General features: G+C 36.7%; 1 protein-coding gene across 1 annotated transcript in view; it reads left to right on the top strand.

The window, feature by feature from the left end:
* mettl15 (methyltransferase 15, mitochondrial 12S rRNA N4-cytidine) overlaps positions 1–19,848 on the top strand; it is a 54,217-nt gene extending 34,369 nt beyond the window's left edge. Inside the window, exons 4-6 of the mRNA XM_007553871.2 lie at positions 8,569–8,760; positions 11,889–12,067; positions 19,127–19,848. Of these exons, the coding sequence (XP_007553933.1) occupies positions 8,569–8,760; positions 11,889–12,067; positions 19,127–19,560 (805 nt within the window). The 3' untranslated portion in view covers positions 19,561–19,848. The remainder of the gene's footprint in view (positions 1–8,568; positions 8,761–11,888; positions 12,068–19,126) is intronic.
* The last annotated feature ends 694 nt before the right edge of the window (positions 19,849–20,542 follow it).

Raw genomic sequence — 20,542 nt, 5'->3', positions numbered from 1 at the left:
ATCCTCTCCCAATTTTAACTTCAAAGATTGTTCACTCTGCCTTGGATATGAAACTTTGTGATTTTGCTTTACTGTGAACTGCATATCCTCATCAGAAGTTTGATAGTTAATAAAACTTTAGAAAATGATGTGCTAATAGCTCTCTATCAGATCTGCATCCAGTGTTTTATGCGCCATCCAGAAAATTTGTTTTATTATTTTAGTGACTTCTAATGTTTTTCCTGCTGGAGAATGGTTATTCTGAACACAAAAATAAATGCAGCCCATGAAAACGACTTTCCTAATCATCGAAAAACATAAAGAAGCCACAGAGAAATACTTTGACAATAAGGGCCAGGATTTTCAAAGTCGATATGTGGAGAAAAACAATATGTGTGACTATTGAATCAACATAATGGCTCTTTTTTTTAGATGTAGTGTTTTAATAAACCATGGCTCACACAAAGATTATGCCACAAAGGAAAATATTATTCTATGGTCAAACTGCACACAAAGTGCTTGAGGCTAATTTCTTTCTCTCTTTTTTTCAATCATTTGCTCAGTTTTAGTTTGAAGATACTCTTGCTGTTGTTGACGGTGAGGTTGATTACTGAAAGCTCCTTTTAAAAACGAGCTAAAATGTATGTATCCATCACTGTCTGTATTCATCTGAATATTAAATAAAGCCAAGTTTCTTTATAGATGAAAGTGCTTTTCATAATAAAATTATAGTAATCAGTTACAAAACAAGGAATGATAATCATCAAGAATAATCATCATCAAATATATTAATCAATGTTCCAGTTTTTCTGTTTTTTTAAATTCAACTCTTAACAGGTGGTTTTAAGTTAAAATAACAAAAACATTTTTGGTTGTTTTGAAGTTTTCTGGAAGTTTGCTCCAGCTTAGTGGAGCATAAAAGCTGAACGCTGCTTATCCATGCTGACTCTGGGGATGCAGAGCAGACTAGAACCAGAAGACCTGAGTGGTTTGAAACACAATTTTCATGTATTTTGGTGCTAAGCCATTCAGTGATTTATAAGCTAACAGGAGTATTTTAAAGCCTGTTCTCTGAGCTACAGGAAACCAGTGGAAGGACTTCTGAGCTGGGGAGATGTGCTTTGTTTGCCTCGTTTTACTAAGAAGGCAAGCAACAAAATCACCTGTAGCTGTCTAAGTTTTTGACCTGTCAAGACACTGTTGCAGCAATCAGCTTTACTAGAGATAAGCACATAGATGAGTTTCTCTTGATCTTGCTGGGATGTTAGTCCTTTAACCCTAGAAACGTTCTTCAGGTGATAAAAGGCCGACTTTGTAACTGCCTTTATGTGACTCTGAAGGTTCAGGTCCGAGTCCATCACCATCTAGATTTCAGGCCTGGTCACTTGTGATAGCTGTAAAAGCTAAAGCTACATCGTTCCTCTTTAGATCCAAAGATGATAACTTCAGTTTTGTTTCTGTTCAGCTGGAGAAAGGTACGGTTGATTTTGCTCTAAGCAACTGTTCAGTGCCTGGGTGGGTTTGGAGTCACTTGGTGACAAAGCATTGCAGAGGTGTGTATCATCTGGTTATTTATGTTAACTAATATGTTTACTTGTTATAATCTGAGCTAGCGAGAGCATGTAGCTATGAAATAGTAGCGGCTGCAGGATTGCCCCTTAGGATGCACCACGTGTCTGCTCTGAAGATAACTTACCAATTGGCACAAAGACGCCCCTGTTTACATAAGATTTGAACCAGTGAAGTACTCTGTATTCACTTCAATAATATGCCGTGGTCAACAGTGTCAGATGCAGCGTTGAGGTCCAACAGAACCAACGCTGTGGTTCTTCCATATTCAACATCTGTGATGTACCAGAAAATATAATTAGAGACTGCTGACCTGGAAAGACTTAGAAATCGGTTTGTTATCCAAGGACTTTAGCACATCCACATTTATAATGAATCTGTCATCAGTGTAAGGTGATTCATTTTCAGCCCATAATGAAATCTATATATTGTCCTTGTGTGGAACACAGTGACTCATGGAAAGAAATGCATCTGTTAGATTATGCAGTCATCCCTCCATACCTAAACATTTCCTTTTTTAATCATTGTGTTGATCACTACCTAATTCAGAGCTGGTCAGAGAAGTCACTTGTATGTTCATCTGCAGTGACAAACAGTAAATGTAATGTAAAAGAGGATCTGTTTGATAACAGAAGACCAAGATACATTTAAATAAAATTGTTACTAATTAAGTCCTTTTTCCGCATCCTTACTTTTAGGGAAAAGTACATAAATGCCACAGTCTGCGGTGCTGCTGGTCTTTATTTACCCATTGCCATGGTGAATCATAGTATCAAAGCTTCATTGACGATGGCTTTTTTCCCCCCATTAATGACGCACATGCTTGACTCGGAATGAACACACTCAAATTTAACTAAAGTAAATCGGATTAGCTCAAAAGAAAACCTCACATAGCAGGTATAATCACTTTAGGAAATGATTGCATCCATTTTTGGGAATACACTGCCTGATGTTTGTTCTCAAGACTTTTTCCAAATGCTTCTGTGTTGTCCTTGTTTATTCCATATGGCAGCAATAATGCGTGTATTCTTATTTTCTGAAGGGGCCCCAAAGCCCTTCACACGACATCCAGTCATTCATGGAAACACTGACACTTCAAAAGATTGAGAATTTATTTTACTATTTATTTATTTAAAACGGGGACAATGCACAATATACAATAACCACAAGAGGAAAGATGCACTTCAGCAGGTTGTAGCGCTTAAGTGCTAATTTCCACCTGTAGTCCCCGACCCAGCTGGTGAAATTTTTTTAAAAGAAAAAAAAACAACATAAAAACAACTGGACGCTATTGGGGCTTTTATTCTGACAAACCACCAGAATACATTTAAAAAATGTATTAAAAAAATTCTGGTAAATTGATAGATTGATAAAAGAATGACTGGTCCAAAGAATGTACCAGCTACCTGAAGCAAGCAAGTTTCTTTTAGTAAAAAAAGAAAAGAAAACTAAACAAAAGACAAGCTTCTGTTTTTATCCCTCTCCTTTTTTCTTCACTCACTGTAGATATTTTCATCACTTCTCCCCTGCTGAAAGCAATCAATCAGCATCTTGTCTTAGGCTTCAGTGACGCAGGTAAAGAAACTGAGGAGGTCAACACAAGGGAATATTGCAGGCTTGATTTGTAAAGAGGCTCCCTCATCTTGAATGAATATAGCTCAAATCAAGATTGCTGCAATAGATCTTGATGTCTTTCAGAGTTCCCCTACGTAGAATTACAATGTAAAATGACATTTTTGTCTTAAATAGTACTCAAAACTGGATTAATAAAGTTAAAATTCGTGATCAAGAGGTGTTATTAGGCTAACGCTGTGCTGTTTTGGAAATGCATTTCACTTAGGTTGGATCTGAAGATGGTTGTTAACCCTATAATGTGGTTAGAGGAAGCTTAAGCTAGACATTATGATTTGGAACATTTTATCAAACTGTCAGACTATTTTGAATGACAAAAAATGCATATAGATGCTGAGGAGGAATCATGTTTCTTTTTTGCCATTTTATTTAAATAATCTGTTTTTCTCATTAACACGTAGTATTTTTCAGTGATGTGGTTTATTGGGCAAAGTTTTTCACAACTGACAGGCAACTATAAATAAAATTTGTACAACTTATTAGTCTGATCTACTGATACGGCGCTATAACTAAAAGAGTATTTCTGATGTCAGTGTTGTCGGTGCTAAATAAAAAATAACTCAGATCTCTTAAGCAATTATGAGCCCACACTTGAACTTCAGCACATACACCACTAAAACTTGTCCTCTTTAATAATATAAGACCTTACATAAGGCATTTATATCTCCAACTCTGTGTCTAAACCCCATAAAGAAGTTAATAATTTACAAATGTTACATAACTGTTTTGCATATTTTTAAATATTTCTGATGCTTTCGGAAACATGTAAAAGAAATCACGGTGTGTATTAGAAGGAAGGTTTGGTAACCATAGTGGAGGGTCACATAATATGTTCCAGTGATGGACCTTTCAGGGTTTTGAAGAAGCTAATAAAAAAACTACCAAGCATAACGTGGGACTTCAATAGAATAAAATAGCTTTTTTAAATGTCACAAAAAGTACCAGACTGTCTTATCACCAGTATTTTCATTCCTGTGTTTAGGGCTGTGAATATTGCCTGATGATATACAGTGGACCCTGATGTTCAAATGAATTAGGCACCACAGTGACCCATGAATAGCTGAATTCTGCAAATACTTCAGACACTCTCCAAAAACTCATAGTTGCCTATTTTTACAGTTCAACACCAAATGGACCTTAATGCACATGAATATGCTTAGTGGAAATCATGTTGGCACTACCGCAGAAGCTAACCTCCATTGTCATCCTTATCTCAGCTCTTGAGATAAGGATGTTCAATTGGCTGGGAGTACAGGCATGATCTGCACCAAGGAAAGTAAGCCTTTCAGTGTTGCTAACACTCCTACTGAATATATTGACTGTAATTAAATCGTACATAAATTATTTTGAAACTTTTTAAATCCATCTCAACCTCCCTCTCCTAACTCTGCTGGACCTTCATCTATAACATTTTGTTGTACCTTTGCTTTACATTGTCCTTGCAGACTTCTAAAAACAACTACCTCACATGTTCTTCATGGTATTTTTTTCAGATTGTTGGCAATCCATAAACTTTTAGCACTGAAGTATTTCTCTGGCCTGGCATAGATTATTTTCTCCACACAAATGTTTAGTCTTTCACAAACTTGGTCATGATGACTTAGATAACATACCTAAAATAAACTCGAAGATTTGCATATATGACGCTGTCTCTCTCTTTTTTTTTCCCCTTATTTTTGCAGTTGACAAACTATTTGAAAAGTTTGAAGCATAGAAATGAGAGGAGGTGTGGTTAAAATCTTCAGTGACTGCCATACATCCTTTAGGGATGTTGTGTTTGTAACCTGTTCCCAGGTTACAAAAGCTGACGTCACACTCACTGCCGGCAGCAGTGCAGGGTTATAAATACACCTGCATGTATCAAAATAACACTTGTGAACTCTGTGGGTAGAATATAGGTACTGCAAATTTATTGCCACCAGTGTCCTGGACATACACTCTCTCCCTACTGGCACATAAATTGCAAATCACCATTGTTCCTTTTTGATAAGTCACCGAGACCAAAATAATTTTTCAACATAATCTCCATTGCAGAATCACTATGTGGTGGACAGCCTTCATCATTCATGCGTTTGTGCTAAGATGACCCTATCAATGCACTTCCTGTTGGCTTAGAGTTATGCCATCAACAGATATACTTACTTTCTGCCCCTGCATGTGACAGGAATCTATCACGAGGTCACATAAGGCTCTACTTAATAGGTTCAATTACATGATCAGGATTGCCACTTTGTTTGTGAGCTCTGGAGTTATTCTATTTGAGCTATTGCATTTATCTTTGCTTGTCCTTAAAGTTTGAATGTCAGCAAGAGAGGCATTGACGTTTGGTATGTGTTTCTGCTGCCTAGACTTTGTAAAATATGCAAGGGTTTCTGCATGGTTGTAGGATCTTGCCAATGTTCTCACACTCGTGTTCAAACTATTTTTGAGTCAGCTGCTCCCAAGCGTTCGCCCCAGCGTTTGACTCATCATCCTACAGTTTTGCACCAAAGTCCAATAGGTGCTGAGAAATTGCTGATATGCTTGTTTTATGCTGTAAAAGAAGTTGTTATTGATTTTATATTGCTTATTTTACGAGGAATTAATTTAGGTAATATGAGTCTCCTTATCCATGTGCTGTATGATGTTGCTAACGGAGAATGTCTTCATGCAATGTTTTCTCAAAGCATATGTCATTGTTCCTGATTCATGTTTTTTGTCAGTGCCACCTTTTGAATGAGAGCTTTATCTAAGATCATCTGTAACAGTCGGGCACAATTTGTGCAATTACAAAACTTTGGCCCTTTGTTTGCATGTTTGGCCGCAACAGGACCTGGAGGACATTCACAGAGTAGAACAGATGATGAAATGTAGGTCAGACAAGCCTTTTGGCTGAATAGAGGCTGAAACATTTATTTGTAACCTTAAAACCTTCCAAAGACAAATATATTAGGTTTCTGGCGATTCAACATTGTAAATAGATTTCTGATTGCCCTATGTTGGACTGTCAATGGTGTGAATCACCTTTTAACCCGCTTATGTCAATATAGGAAATACATCACTGTCTTTTAGCAATATCTGAAAATTCTTTAAAGTAGAAATTTACCATTTATTGTCTTATATCCTATTATATAATTAAAAAAATGTATGAAAACTCTGGCTGATGGATCTTATTCCTCCTTTTTTGTGCTACAGTGAATGGGATATTCATAATCTTACTTAATTTAGTTTTCTGTTTATAAAGTAAACTGAACCCTAATAAGAAATGCATTTGATTTCAACGATGTAGCCACATAAAAGTTACACTAAAGTCAATGAAAAGTCTTCATAAAACACTGATTTAGATGTTTCATTTAGGCTTAGACCCGATGTAAAAGTGGTGTAAGCTCAGACTTGAATTTAAGAATTTATGAAGTTAAAAAAGTCTGTAAATTGTACACATTATTATGATAATGCAGAACCTTGTAATGCTTTATGTGCGCTGTGTAGTCTGTGCATTTTGAACATTTTAAAATTTTCTCAAATTGTTACTCTGTCAAATTTTCTTCATTCAGTATCTTGTTTGTATGCTATGTCTACTGCACCAAACAGCAGATAAATTTAGAAACAGGCTTCAAAGAAACAGCAGTCATGATCAGTGCAGAACAGCTTGACCTCCAGCTGTCAACATAAATGCTCTCCAGATAAAATCCATGTTAAGTAAAATGTTGTGAAAGCGAAACAATAAAACGTTTCTAAGCTCTTGCCTGAAACGGCTTACGGGACCACTTTTTATAATGAAACCCCAAAATAAGTGAAAAAATGGTTGGGGGAGGGCTGAGGCGGTGACATAAAAGGATGGTGCAGGTGAGGAGGGAAAACAACAAAAACTTGCCATAGATTTTTCAAGGAAATACCACCGTGAGAGATGGTGAATAACAGCAGCAAAGCAATGGAAGGCCCCGGTAGCGTGGGTGAGAAGCTCCCTTGCCATTTTGTCTTCTGTGGGTTTTGAAATAAAGGACCTGCCAGCTTGTGTTCTCTTCTTCAATGCCCAGAGTTAATCTTAGGAGAGGTGGAGTCATTGAAATATACATAAAATGTCCAGATTGAGTTCAGTTTAAGCATAGTTTTTAATATCCCAGGGGGCCAATTTGTCTTATAGAAAAGAGTTGAAAGTAAAAAGGGAGTTTATTCCAAATGATTTAATTTAATTGCAATAAATGTCTACGACTGTAGTGTATTTAAAGTTTCATTGATTTCTGGAAACATTAATTGAAATAACCTCCAGCTGACAGATTAAAGGTGAAAGCAAGATCCAGTGTCTGCAAGACAGACATTTTAGGCATTTATTTTTATGTTAGATAAGGAGTAGAAACACATGGGTTACAATTTGTTAATGTGTACCTTGTAAACCAACCCATTCTTGCAGAATGAAAGAGAGAACATTTACAAAACTGGACGTTTTGAATGCTTATTGTGGTCTTGCTTACACATGGTAGGCATCAGCTAAATCAACAAGCTTTTTCCTCCAGATGGAGTTTTGTGTGTTGAGAGCAGTGACTCAGTGTATGTGCGCAGGTTGCTAGTTGCTTCAAAGAATGGTGAGACATCAGATTTAACAAGCCATGATAAAGTGTCCTGTTACATTTAAAGGGAAGGTTCAAACTCAAATTGAATAAAATCTTTCTTTTTGTTTTTGTTTTTTTCCCCCCCCGCGCTACCTTGGACTGTTATTTATCCATCTGAATTGTTTTGGTGTTGCTGAATGCCTAAAATATTGGCTATTGTGTTTTCTTTAATAGATGTAAGGGGATAGAAGAAAATAGATATGCAGTTCATGCTTTGACAATAAATCAACCTTGTAGACATTTTTAAGGTAACACTACCGGGGCGATTATTTGGAAAGGATAGTCCTCTCCGGGTTGAGAGTCAGTCTCTTCCTCAAGTGGAGGAGGCATCTTGGTCTTTGATCATGTGTGATGATAATGGACAGAAAATTAATAGATCGATTAGTGCCTCACCCTACTTCTGATTTAGAAATGGGGTAAGAAGTTCTGGCATTCAGGGGCAATTTTTGTGCAAGTCCCTGTAATTGTTTTAGAGATCTTACAGAAATAATAGACTGAACTAGAACCATGGGACTAACCCAGAACTTGGTCAATTGATTAAGCTCCCAAGAAGAGGTAGATGGAGATGCCCTAGAAGGATCTAGATCCCTATAGGTACTTACCTCTGCAAATTTGCTTTTGAGTGCTTCTACTGTGACGTTAAAATGAATTACTTGATGAGAGAATAAGATTAGAGACATGATTAAGTCAAACTCATTTAAATAAAACGTGATTCATACCTGAAAAGCAAATGTAAACGAAGCTAAAAGCATTGCATCGCAAAGAACTAATTATTGTTCTCCCTTCAATCCTCCACCAGTGGTCGTGTGAAACCGCTGCTCGGCCGGTTCAGTGAGCTTGAAGCCTTGCTGTCTAACATGAACATTAAGTCAGGCAGCATTGATGCTGTCCTGTTGGATGCAGGCTGCTCCTCCATGCAGATGGATCAGGAAGAGAGAGGCTTCTCCCTCAGCAAGGATGGACCTTTGGATATGAGAATGGACGGAGAGAGGTAGGACATTTGCCACATGAAGCGGTGGTTGTTACCTTTGGAGCTGCTGGATTATCAGAGCCAGTAGGACCTTAAGACTGCTCACCGATGCAAGGATCTTTTAGTGAAGTTAAATGGGCTTACAATAAATCTGTAAATTATTCCTTTTTTATCCTATATGATTTAATAACTACATTTACTGTTTAAAATGATAAGTATAAACAATCCATTTATTCAGTAGTATGTATTTAGGCATGTATGTGCAACATGCACATATAATGTATATGTATGCATTCATATGTTTATGCCTCATATACAGCTCTGGAAAAATTAAGAAACCACTTAAAATGATCAGTTTCTCAGATTTTACTTTTCATCGGTATGTGAGTAAAATGAACATTGTTTTGAAAAAATTTAGTATGTATTTGCACAAAATGAGAAATGGTCAAAATAACAAAAAGATGCAGTGCTTCCAGACCTCAAATAATGCAAAGAAAACAAGTTCATAGTCATTGAAAAAAAACAATACTGATGTTTTAACTCAGGAAGAGTTCAGAAATCAATATTTGGGGGAATAACCATGAGGTTTTCAATGAGGTTCAGTGCAGCAGTCTCTTGTTTTTGCTAGAGCTGCACATACTTACTCTATGCAAGTATCTTTTTCTAAAAAGTCTGAATTTTAAAGATCTTTATCTGCAAAAAGACAGAATATTCAAAAAATAGGGTTAGAGAGGGCACAGTGGTGCCTCTTTAAACGGGAATATATTGCTTTTGTATTCAGCGGATGTTTCAAGTCCAGCTCATCACATGAACTTATCTGAAAGAAATAGAAACTGGAAAATGTGTAATTGACTAGTAAAGTCTTAAGTTTTTCATTTCCTACAGAGTTATAAAATATATTTCTGAGTCATCATGGACTCCATAGGAGGATAATGTGCTGTACGGCTCCATGGTGCTGTTTCAGATCTAAGAGTCACAAAGCTGGACTCTTAGATCTGCTGAGCAGGTTGACAGCTGTTCAGCAGGTTTTGATGGAGGTAGAGAGGAAACACACCTAAATGTCATAGTGGAATAAATATATTATTGCTACTACATGTAACACAGACAATGCCACATAGGTGCAGTTCATCAGTTACCGGCCCTTTAAGTTCTGGAAACACTCAGCAGCCATTTTATTAGGTACGCTTGGTTAGTACTGGGTTAGGACCCTCTTTTGCCACCAAAACTGCCTTAATAAAAAGATGTCGGTCAAATTTAGTCCAAATTGGCATTATAATATTACTTATGTGATGCAGACTTGTCCACTTTACATCCACAGTAGGATTCTGCTGTTCTACCACATTCAAAATGTGCTCTATAGGATTGAGATCTGGAGTACAGTGACCTTACTATAATTAAAAAAAAAACTGTATGAAATCCTGCATTATCCTGCTGGCAGAAACCATCAGTGAATCTACACACTGAGGTCTTAAAGGGATGGATTTGGTCACCAAAAATACTCAAGTCAGCTACGGTATTTAAATGATTCACAGTCATTTAAGAGAGGCCCCAAGTGTATCCAGAACATTTTCGTCACACCATTAAACCACCTCCGTCAACCTGGAGCTGTTAATACAGGGCAGGATGAATCCTTATTTTCATGTAATTTTATACCAAATCCTGAACATAGTTACATCTGAATGCAACTAAAATCAAGACTCATCAGACAAGGCAATGTTTTTCCTACATATATTTGTCCAGTTTTGAAGAATGTGTGTGAGATTTTAGCCTTGGTTTCCTGTTTTGAACTGACAGGGGCGTGAGTGGTACTCTGAGATGGTGGCCTGAGTTTAGGACTCCGATTTGAGTTACACTTAACTCGCAAAAATTACAGACTTCAGCTTAGGTTTAGACTTGTCGTAGATTATGGCCTGTAAATGGCTCATAACAATTTGCTCATGTTTATGCTTTAGTTTTACAGTAATGACATAAATGTCACTCGTTACAAAATTACGGATTAAGGATACTTCTGACTGGAAATATCAACATAAAAGCACTTCCTGTTTTACCCAATTAAGAAGTTTGAGATCGGCATCTCTCAAAATATGATCAAATGATGTAAAGGACTTTCAATTAAAAACACACAAGACATCTATTTTTATTTACATTGTATTAAAATTTGCCATTTAAAATTTATTGACACTCTTCATTAAGTAATAGAAAAATCTTTATTGGCATCACTGCAATAAAATTCTTCCTTTTACTGCTGACCAGAGGTTTTTATATCTCCGCTGGTATTTTGATCATTTGTACTGGTGATGAACTCTTTTCCATCATCCTAATTCCCTTTACATATTTTTAATCAGATTCAAGTTAGGGCTGCGGCTCCAGTACTCGAAAAGTTGATACTACTTCCAATTAGACAAAACATCCTATATTTTAATATCTTCTTAATTAAAAGGTTATTTGAAATCTAAATCTGAAAGAGATATGAATTATTTCAGTGGTGAGAATACAAGCAAAGCTAAGCCTAATCCTCTACTTCTTTTTCGGACTCGCTCTGTTTTTGTTTGTGAGAACAGCCTTACTGGATGGTCAAAATAAATTTTTGATATAGAAAGCCACAGGTGGTTTCCCATCTCCAACCACCAACATTTTTTATTCATCTTCCCTTCAAAATAATCAAAGCCAAGTGTTATTCCTGTTAATATACTTAATATAATGTGTTACTTTATGTTTAAAATATGGAGCAGTTTTTTAGACATTCTTTGACGTAATGCTCCTAATAATTATTAAGCGAATTAGGAAAGATAAGTATTCCCGAGGTCTAAATATAAGACAACATTTTACAGCTTGTAATGACAGTAATAGACCTCAGTTTTTAGGCACAGTTCATACAAATGTGAAGTGTATCTGCAAAAATAGTGCAATATGCTTAGAAATGCATTTACTTTGTTTTTTAACATTTGCATAACCTGCAAATCAATCCCTTAACCTCATCACAAGCTGTTGCTAAAGCTGCATTTTCCTTTTTTTCCTGCCTTGCAATGATTTTGCTCAGAATTGTCACCCATGCAGGCTTTCAGCTGTATCTCAGAATTGTCAGGATTCGCCTCTGTCAGCAAGGACATGACGTCAAACAGCTTAATTGGGCTTCTTTTTGTGCGTAGGTACCCTGACATGCCCTGCGCTGCTGACGTTGTGAATACCTTAGATCAACAGGCTCTTGCATCTATCCTCACTGCTTATGGGGAAGAAAGACACTCCAGGAAAATAGCTTCAGCCATTGTGGAAGCACGCCGTGTCAACCCCATCACCCGGACACAGCAGCTGGCCAGCGTGGTTGCAGGTAGCGAGACTATATGCTGATTAATTCCCCGCAGGATTCTTGGGGCTGCACGGGAAAATAAAACACGAGTGGAGTTATTAATGCTGTCTCCCAGAGGGACACGCATGTCTAAGAAAATTATACTGACTGTGATCTCGGCCATCAGCCTTTCTTCTTCTGCTTCAGTTTTAGTTGCCTTATTCCACACCTTCTTTCGAGAGCGAGATGAAATGGAGATGGAGGCGGCTGAAACAAAATGTGGCTAATGCCTTGAAAACAGTATTTTGTATACAGTCGCCCATCTCTCTCTCTCCACTCTCTGCTTCCTTGTTCCCTTTTTGCCCACCCTTTTTTTTTGACTTGCAGACATGCACCTGACAAACATCCAAACACCCACATGTCCCCAAACAATTGATACACTCGTGCGTACAAAAGGGCTTAGCTATTTGTCTTCAATGATTGTTTTTATTTTTTCCCTTTAGCCTTATGAATCCGGATTTGAGATGCGAGATGTCGTTGCAGCAGTTATTGAACAGAGCGGCGTATGCGTCAGTGTCACCCTGGGAGAACAGGTGTGAGTAAGAGCAGCTGTTTGATCTCTTTTCAAGAGCGAGGCAAGTTAACATCGATGTTTATTTGAAGCAATTCAAGACATCTTGATTTAGGAAAGTTCCAGGGGGAGCTCTTCGACCACCTGTGACAGTGATGTTTTTAGGAAAACAGTACAACCCCATAACAAATCATGAAGCTGTATTTGTCTGTATACGTGAGGTATATGTTACACTTTCCATTGGAGAGCAAATTAATTAATATCACCATCATTTATCAATAAACGGTTGCTCTTCTGATTATATTATATCAGCTTGCCAATGCATACATGCCTCTTGAACTTTTTCACATTATGTCACAATACAACCGCAAATATTATTACTTTATTATCGATATTTTATGGAATTGAGCAACACAGATTACCATATAATTGTGAAATTCTCTAACGAGAAGGGGTCATTTGGACCCAGCAAGATTTTTACCCTGTGCACAGTCCGCCCATTACAAGTTTTTTTTGTTTTTTTTTTGTGTGTGTGTGTGTGGTTTTGGGAACTGACGGTCTGATGGAACACCTCCCACCCGTCCTCCACACTGTCCGACCGTGACATCCGTCGCATTCCTCCTGAGTGTTGCACTAAATCTACAGGGGGGTTAAAGAAAAACGAAACATGCTTTCAGATTTACATTAAATATTCATATTTATCACGCTAGACAACCCAGCAATCCACAGACTATTGCTGCCTCAATCACTGTCAACCACCACACACCCACTCCACCACCAAAACCTCACCCCGAGGTGCACACATTGCCAACCTGAACCCACTTCTCTGTGTGAAATGGGGGATGGTTGATTACAACGCATTCAATTTCTGGTAACCTTCATAGTGCAGCTTCCTTCAGTCAAGTTGGTGCACATACATTACCACCAAATGGTAGCGACTGGGTAAAATGTAAAATCAGATTCAATTACTTTAAAACTTACACTCCTCCAGTAAGCAAACATTTATCAATAGCCAAGGGTCCAGACCCTTTGTATGAAGCAAAACATAGAACAAGGGGTTGGTTTTTACCAGGCTACCTTTTTTTGTAGTAATTTTTTTTTTTAGCTTTGTTGCAATGAACCATAACCAGATTAAAAAAAATGTATGACATAAGAGTTTTTCCTCAGGCAAAAAAAGTATCTCTTCTGAATGCCCTGTACTGTGGTTGATTCCATGAGTGACAACAAAAGACATAAGCTTTCAGCCAATCAGGAGTTCTCAACTTTTAAATATAAGTTTAAGGTGAGCAGAAAAGGCTGATGTCTTATAAATACAAACATCAAAAACAACAACAAAAAACCTGCACAGCATGTTTAACAAACTACTTGATCCAGTAGGCATAAGGAGATACTGCACATTTTGTTCTGCACTGAGACCTGTGGTTTGTCTTTAAAGTCTCTCTGACTGAATGATTCAAAAAATGCACATAAAAACTTTCACTATCAGAGCAAGACTGTTAAACATGTCCAAGTTGTAAATGTAAATTACAAGATAAAACATGAGGTGTGAATTAGTGAGGTTCATAGTGCATAAACAAGTGAATATTTTGAGCATGTAAACACTTTGCAGCAACGGTTTTCATTCTGGCATCAACACCATTCAATGTTGTTGCCAGAATGCATGCTTTGTTCATGTTCTTTTACATAAAAAAACAGCCTTGTTAACTTAAAAAATTCACGTAAAGTATTAATCACACTCTTGAATGTGCTTATTCAAGCATAGTAAGGTGAACAGGTGAATTCAGACACTAGTTCTTGCTTTTCTGTTTTATTATCTCTATAAATTCTTACTTAGGCTTTGACCTACAACATACTGCACCGATGCAGAAAAACTGGCTTTACATCTTTTTTTTTTTTTTTTTTTTTTTTTTTTTTTTTTTTTCCTCTGGACAGTTAATGATTCCAGATGCTGGCAGGAGAGCAGTTCCAGACGTCAGGGGGTTTCCAATGATTTATCTGTGGTATAAATTCTGTCAGTCAAACCTTTCGACACGTCCATTAATTTTGAATGAGGCAGTTACTAAAGAAATGACTGGCACGGTAGTTTTTTAATGTTTTTCTTCCTCTGAGCAACATGAATTTTAAGTGTAAATGCTATGTTTGATATAATCTGCTAATATTATAACATCCTGCCAAGTTTCAAACTGAAGATTTCAAAGGAAGTGGTGCTGTGCTTCTGTATTATTACAAATCAACCTTTTGTGTGCAGTAAAGCACACATCTGCCTTATCCTAACATCATCAGAGCATGTAAAAAAAAAGGAAGAAATAGGAACATTTTAGAGAAAAATGGTTATTTTCCACAGAACCAGTGGCTCACGTCAAGGGGGATGATGAATGATATACATACAGACATGCTGGTGCCAAAGCCTCCAACAGAGTCTTATCAGCAATGGGCTGATGGTATTGACCTCCCTTTGTCCTCCACACATTTCAGACTAGTAGCTTTGTTTGCTTCTTTATTCTGATGTTTCTAACATATAGAAACTATTTTTTTGCACACATGCTGTACTATAGAGTAGGTTTATGCTCAGCATTAGTATAAATGTAAATAATTTTGTGCTTTTCCTGATTTTTTTAAACTATACTTTTCCACCATGTAGAAAAAGAGGTATAAACAAATACAACAACTGACCTCAATGACTTTTGAAAATGAAAGTTAGCTGCAGAAATGTGAACTTTATGGAGTTTTTTCTATTACTATAATCTATGCAAAGTCAAAATTAAATATGCAGACTCAAATACACTGCTCAAAAAATTAAAGGGAACACTCAAATAACACATCCTAGATCTGAATGAATGAAATATTCTCATTGAATACTTTGTTCTGTACAAAGTTGAATGTGCTGACAACAAAATCACACAAAAATCATCAATGGAAATCAAATTTATTAACCAATGGCGGCCTGGATTTGGAGCCACACACAAAATTAAAGTGAAATGTTCCCTTTATTTTTTTGAGCAATATTTATACATACACCTCTACTGACGTTAGGGTGAATTCATGAACAAACTCCAGATTTCATTCGAACTGGATATTTTGCCACACTTTTTAAATGAAATCTTAGTTAAGTTAAATTGGTGTATAGACACACTGCAAATATTTGAAATCATTTTGAAAATGACAGTTAGTTGGGCTACTGTAGAAAGCCTTTTGTTTGGTGCTGATTATGGATTTGTTCAGTCAGCCTGCTAACTTTTGCTTTGAGGTGAGTTTGAAGGTAATGGTGTTTCTGTTCATTTATTTCAGCAATTTGCTCAGAGAAACACAAAATAGATGAATTTCACCCAGACATATGTTTTCAAGTCATGTTAACTATGATGATTTTCTGCTTACCTCTTATGGGAACAGAGCACTTAAGAAAAGCATTTTTACAGAAATATTGATTTGACGAATAGCATGTTTAATGATGGTTATTTTCATAAGGTACTCTTAATCTGACAAGCAAAGCTTATTAAAATGCATATTCTAATTTATTGAATATGAGCATGCATGGACAGCTTGTTTCAAGTTACCCAACTGCATTTCAGTGAGATCAAAATCTGGACTTTGACTTTGCCCAGGCCTAATGTTTCCTTAATTTTCACCTAACTCTTGGTGGATTTAATCATAGGTTTTGGGTCAATGTCATGTTAAAGGATTTAGTTCTGCTATGCGTTTATATATATTTATGGTGGATTCTATGGTGATGAGCTAGCTAGGCCCTTTTGCAACTTATTATCCCCAAACTATGACACATGTATAGTTATGCTTCACAGTTGGTATAACTGTTTGTTTCCTCCAATGCTGAATTTGGTTCATGCCAAATCCTTTTTTTATTTTACCAGGTGGGCTAATTACTTCACATATGTTGATTAAAAAATAGATTGAAAAAAAAGCATTTCTCTTTACGTGATTTAATTTTGTGCAGAGCTGAGTTCAACCTTAATTTTTGTTCAAAGACAGAAAACATAAATCATATTTTTTTACATATTCTACTGTAGCATCTAAGAACACATTCCTTTTTGTGGCTTGTTCAAAACATTAACTACAGGCCTAAACCTGCACAAACAGAGCTGTGTGAGGTTTATTCTGCAGTTCTGTGTTACACGCTCAGCGTGTTTTGGTTCATCCTTAACCAGCAGGTTTCCTCTTTTTGTAATCTCTTCCTACCACCATAGAGCTGCCTGCAGGACCTTTCAAAGGTGAATTAGAGAAAGAGTGCATGGCTTGGTTAAGCTAGACCAGAGCTGGTCCTTGCTGTGCAGGCATTGTATTGATTGCAGTGTGAGTCACACCTTGGACTGTTCAGTGCAGGAGGAGAGAAATGCCACATCCCTCACTTCTCTATTTGTTGCTCTATCTCTTTGGATCTGTGTAAGTGCCTAATTGTTCTTTTGTTTTCTGTGTGTAGTTGTCACGGGTTGGACAAGATTAACTTTACACATTTCTTACTTTCTTTAGTTTTGACTTAAAAACTTGCATGAAAACATCTCCTTCCTGTGACCGTTCTAGCTGGAGATAAAAACTGCAAAATTCTTTACATCTTTACATTTTTTTTGTTGCAAACAGGAGGACAAATTATATTATTCTACAGTTTAACTTGAATGTGACAGTGACACATAATTAGTGACACATAAGCAATAACAACACCATCTCCACCCTCCATCTGCTCCACACAGTGCCTCTAATGGACCTGCCGCTCAGTCCAACTGCAGCTCCCTCTTCACTCCTAACTTTGGCTTGTTTATATCCTTTAATAAGCTGTTTTTTTTATTGCTGTGACGTATTTTCTCTGAACCGATCAGTCTTGTGTTAATGATATAAATCAAGCTGTTATTTGTGTTGTTTTTTTTTTCAGTGAAAGAACGGTGTACAGTACTGAGCAGACGTATTTACCCATCTGTCATTTCTTTATATTTTGTTTCAAAAGAGTCAGATTGTCTTGTAATTTTTTTTTTTTAATGCTCTTGAGCAATAGTTTCCAAGACTCCCTGAGGGTCTTTCAAAGCTTTCTTTGGACATGAACATGTTTTGGAATGACAAGTCTCTGCAGAACAATCAAATCTTCTCGTTCCTGGTTTTTGGCCGTTTACCAATAGCCTTTGAATGATTTAAGCACAAAAGAGGCCCCTTAACTTAAAGAATAAAATGTTGTGTCAACATGTAACAGACAGTTAAAGTAAATTGAGATTTTTGGGCACTGTGCCACATGTAGCCTGTTAGTTCTGCTTTAATCGGTTTAATCTATGAAAAATACTTAAAAGAGGTATACCGTCACTTTTCAGACTTTCCCTTTTGTGTTGTGTTTGGGCTTGTAGCTCAACGCAATAGCACAGCGAAACGTTGCAGAGCAATGCATTCATGTTATGTTTGGAAGATAAAACTTGGGCATCAATGCAGTGAAGAGTTAGGAGTAACATTTTCTCAGAGCACTCCCTTGGAAACATAGCAAACCAGCAGCCTGTGCAGGGTTTTTAAAATGGTTTGTGACTCGTCCTGTTTGCTTGTTATTCATAACAATGACCAAAGATTGCTTGTGAAAAAATCAAAAAGAATATAACAGCTTTCAGATCATTTCTGCTACAGTTTTAACCAGGAGTGTTGCTTTAGCTGCTGTGACGCATAGGCTTCGGCACTTCCATTTTATTCATGAATGAGTAGTAATTGTGCAAGTCTCTAGTAAGTCTCCGTTTTAGGTTACTTATAAAGAGTTTGACACTCTCAAATGCCTCAGTGATATGGGTGTTTACTCTTTGATTATGCTCTATAATCAACTCACATTTTGGTTGTTCCTTCTCTTAAAGAAGCCATTATGGTCATAATCATGGATCAAAAAATTGCTTCCAAGAGAGAGACTGTTGTTGGAGGGTCAGGAAAAATATTCTGTCTGTTTTCTCTTATGATGCTCTCTCTCTTTTCCTGCAGAATCTTTGCAGCAGAAATGCTTACTGTCTCCTTTTTTGTTTTTCCAGTAAGCAGCTATATATTTAAAATATTTTCTTTATAAAGTTTTTTTTTAAAAAGAAAATAATGTGTTTGCAGCGTTTCAAAGAGACAGGATCTAAACAATACTGTATATCTGGTCTGAAGAACATCGTTCAAAGATTGTGTTTCTATCAGAATATTGTGTTTTAAAATTGCTTGTCTGTTTTGAAATATAATGGTGAAAAAAATTATTGTGGTTTAACTGTTTCTGTACTTTCAAGATCTTTATATTTCTTCGCTCAGAAATATGCTAATACTTGACCTTTGAGACAGAATCTTTTTTGAACGCATAATAGAAAACAAACATTAACACCAACAAAGTGATTCCCAAACGCTTGGCATGTCTTGTTAACTGATTAAATTGGTCCTAAATTACAGCACTAAGAAAATCCAAACGCTTGGCATGTCTTGTTAACTGATTAAATTGGTCCTAAATTACAGCACTAAGAAAATCCTTCGAACTCCTCATATCCATCTGATGCCAAATGGACTTACCTTGACTGTTTTATTATATTTTCTTTTAGGAGCTTTTCCTCCCAGCGTTCTCTACGCACGTAAAGACCGTCTTCAACGCCGTGCCCACATTGCAACTAAGACGTTCCAGGCCCTGCGGATCTTTGTGAACGATGAGTTGAATGAATTGCACAAGGGGCTCTGCGTGGCCCAGTCTGCGCTGAAACCTGGAGGAAGGCTCTGCGTGATCACGTTTCATTCGTTGGAGGACAGACTGGTCAAACGTTTCCTGCAGGGGCATGACTTGTCTAACTTGGATCGATACCACTTTAGCCAAAACAAGCAAGGCAGCAGAAAGAAAAAACTGGTGGATGAGAGCAGTGAACGTAACAAAAGTTCTTACTGGTTTCCTGTAAAAAGAAAAGTGGTCAGTCCAGAAAAAGACGACGTGAGAGAGAATCCTCGTGGACGATCTGCTAAACTCCGGATAGCTCTACGGAGGTAGCTTTCGAATGATCATGGAAAAAAAAGAATTGTATTTCATAATGAAAATTTCATCTCTTTTTTACTGTGAACACAATACTGCACACATATCTGAGTTTGTTGCCTAGTGAAGCAGTGAAGTGGTTTGTCTTTGAACTGAAATGTGTAACAGCTTTCGGACCATTTGGTAACAGAAAAAAAGGTGACAGTATCTGAGCTTTTGCATCAAGTGAGAATTAATGCAAGGCAACAACATGCTTCATTTTTGTAATCTAGTTTTTTAAGAAAAGGAATAAAAGCCAAAACCTGATCCTCGTAAAATTCCTTCAAATATATTTCTCAGTCAGTTCATCATGTCTTTATATTTATTTTATACAAACATTCTCATGTTAAGCTTCACAGCAGACTTTTTGCAGAAGATGTATGTCTTTTCATTAGAGTGCATCACTTTGCATGTCTGCAGTGAAGTTATTAGTGAATGGCAACAACAGTGTTTAAGTAAAGACTACCTAAAAAAGTCCTAAGTCCAAAGCTGGTAAGCATTTCTGCTGCAACAGATCCGCACTTTTCAATAGAGTTATAAACCATAATTATTTTTTTTTTTTTTTGGTAACACTTTATTTGAAGGGGGGTGAATAAGGCTGACATGACACTGTCATAAACATGACATAACACCTGTCATGAAAATGAAAAAGTCTTCATGAATATTTATGACTGTTGTCATAAAGCGTCATTCGGTAAATTATGACACTTTTAATACAAAGTTGAGATGATTCAAAATGTCTTTGTTATGACAACTTGACATTAAACAATAAATCATTATTGATATAAATTTGTTATAAAAGTATTACTGATTGCACTTTAAAAATTAGGTAACTTTATGTTATTAATGATTTCCTGGTTAATGTCAAGTTGTCATAACAAAGACATTTTGAATCATATCAACTTTGTATTAAAAGTGTCATAATTTACCGAATGACGCTTTATGACAACAGTCATAAATA

This window comes from Poecilia formosa, unplaced genomic scaffold (assembly GCF_000485575.1).
Source record: "Poecilia formosa unplaced genomic scaffold, Poecilia_formosa-5.1.2 Scaffold60, whole genome shotgun sequence".
Classification (NCBI taxonomy): Eukaryota; Metazoa; Chordata; class Actinopteri; order Cyprinodontiformes; family Poeciliidae; genus Poecilia; species Poecilia formosa.
The sequence above is the reverse complement of the archived record's forward strand: the minus strand, read 5'-3'. Positions and strand labels throughout refer to the sequence as shown.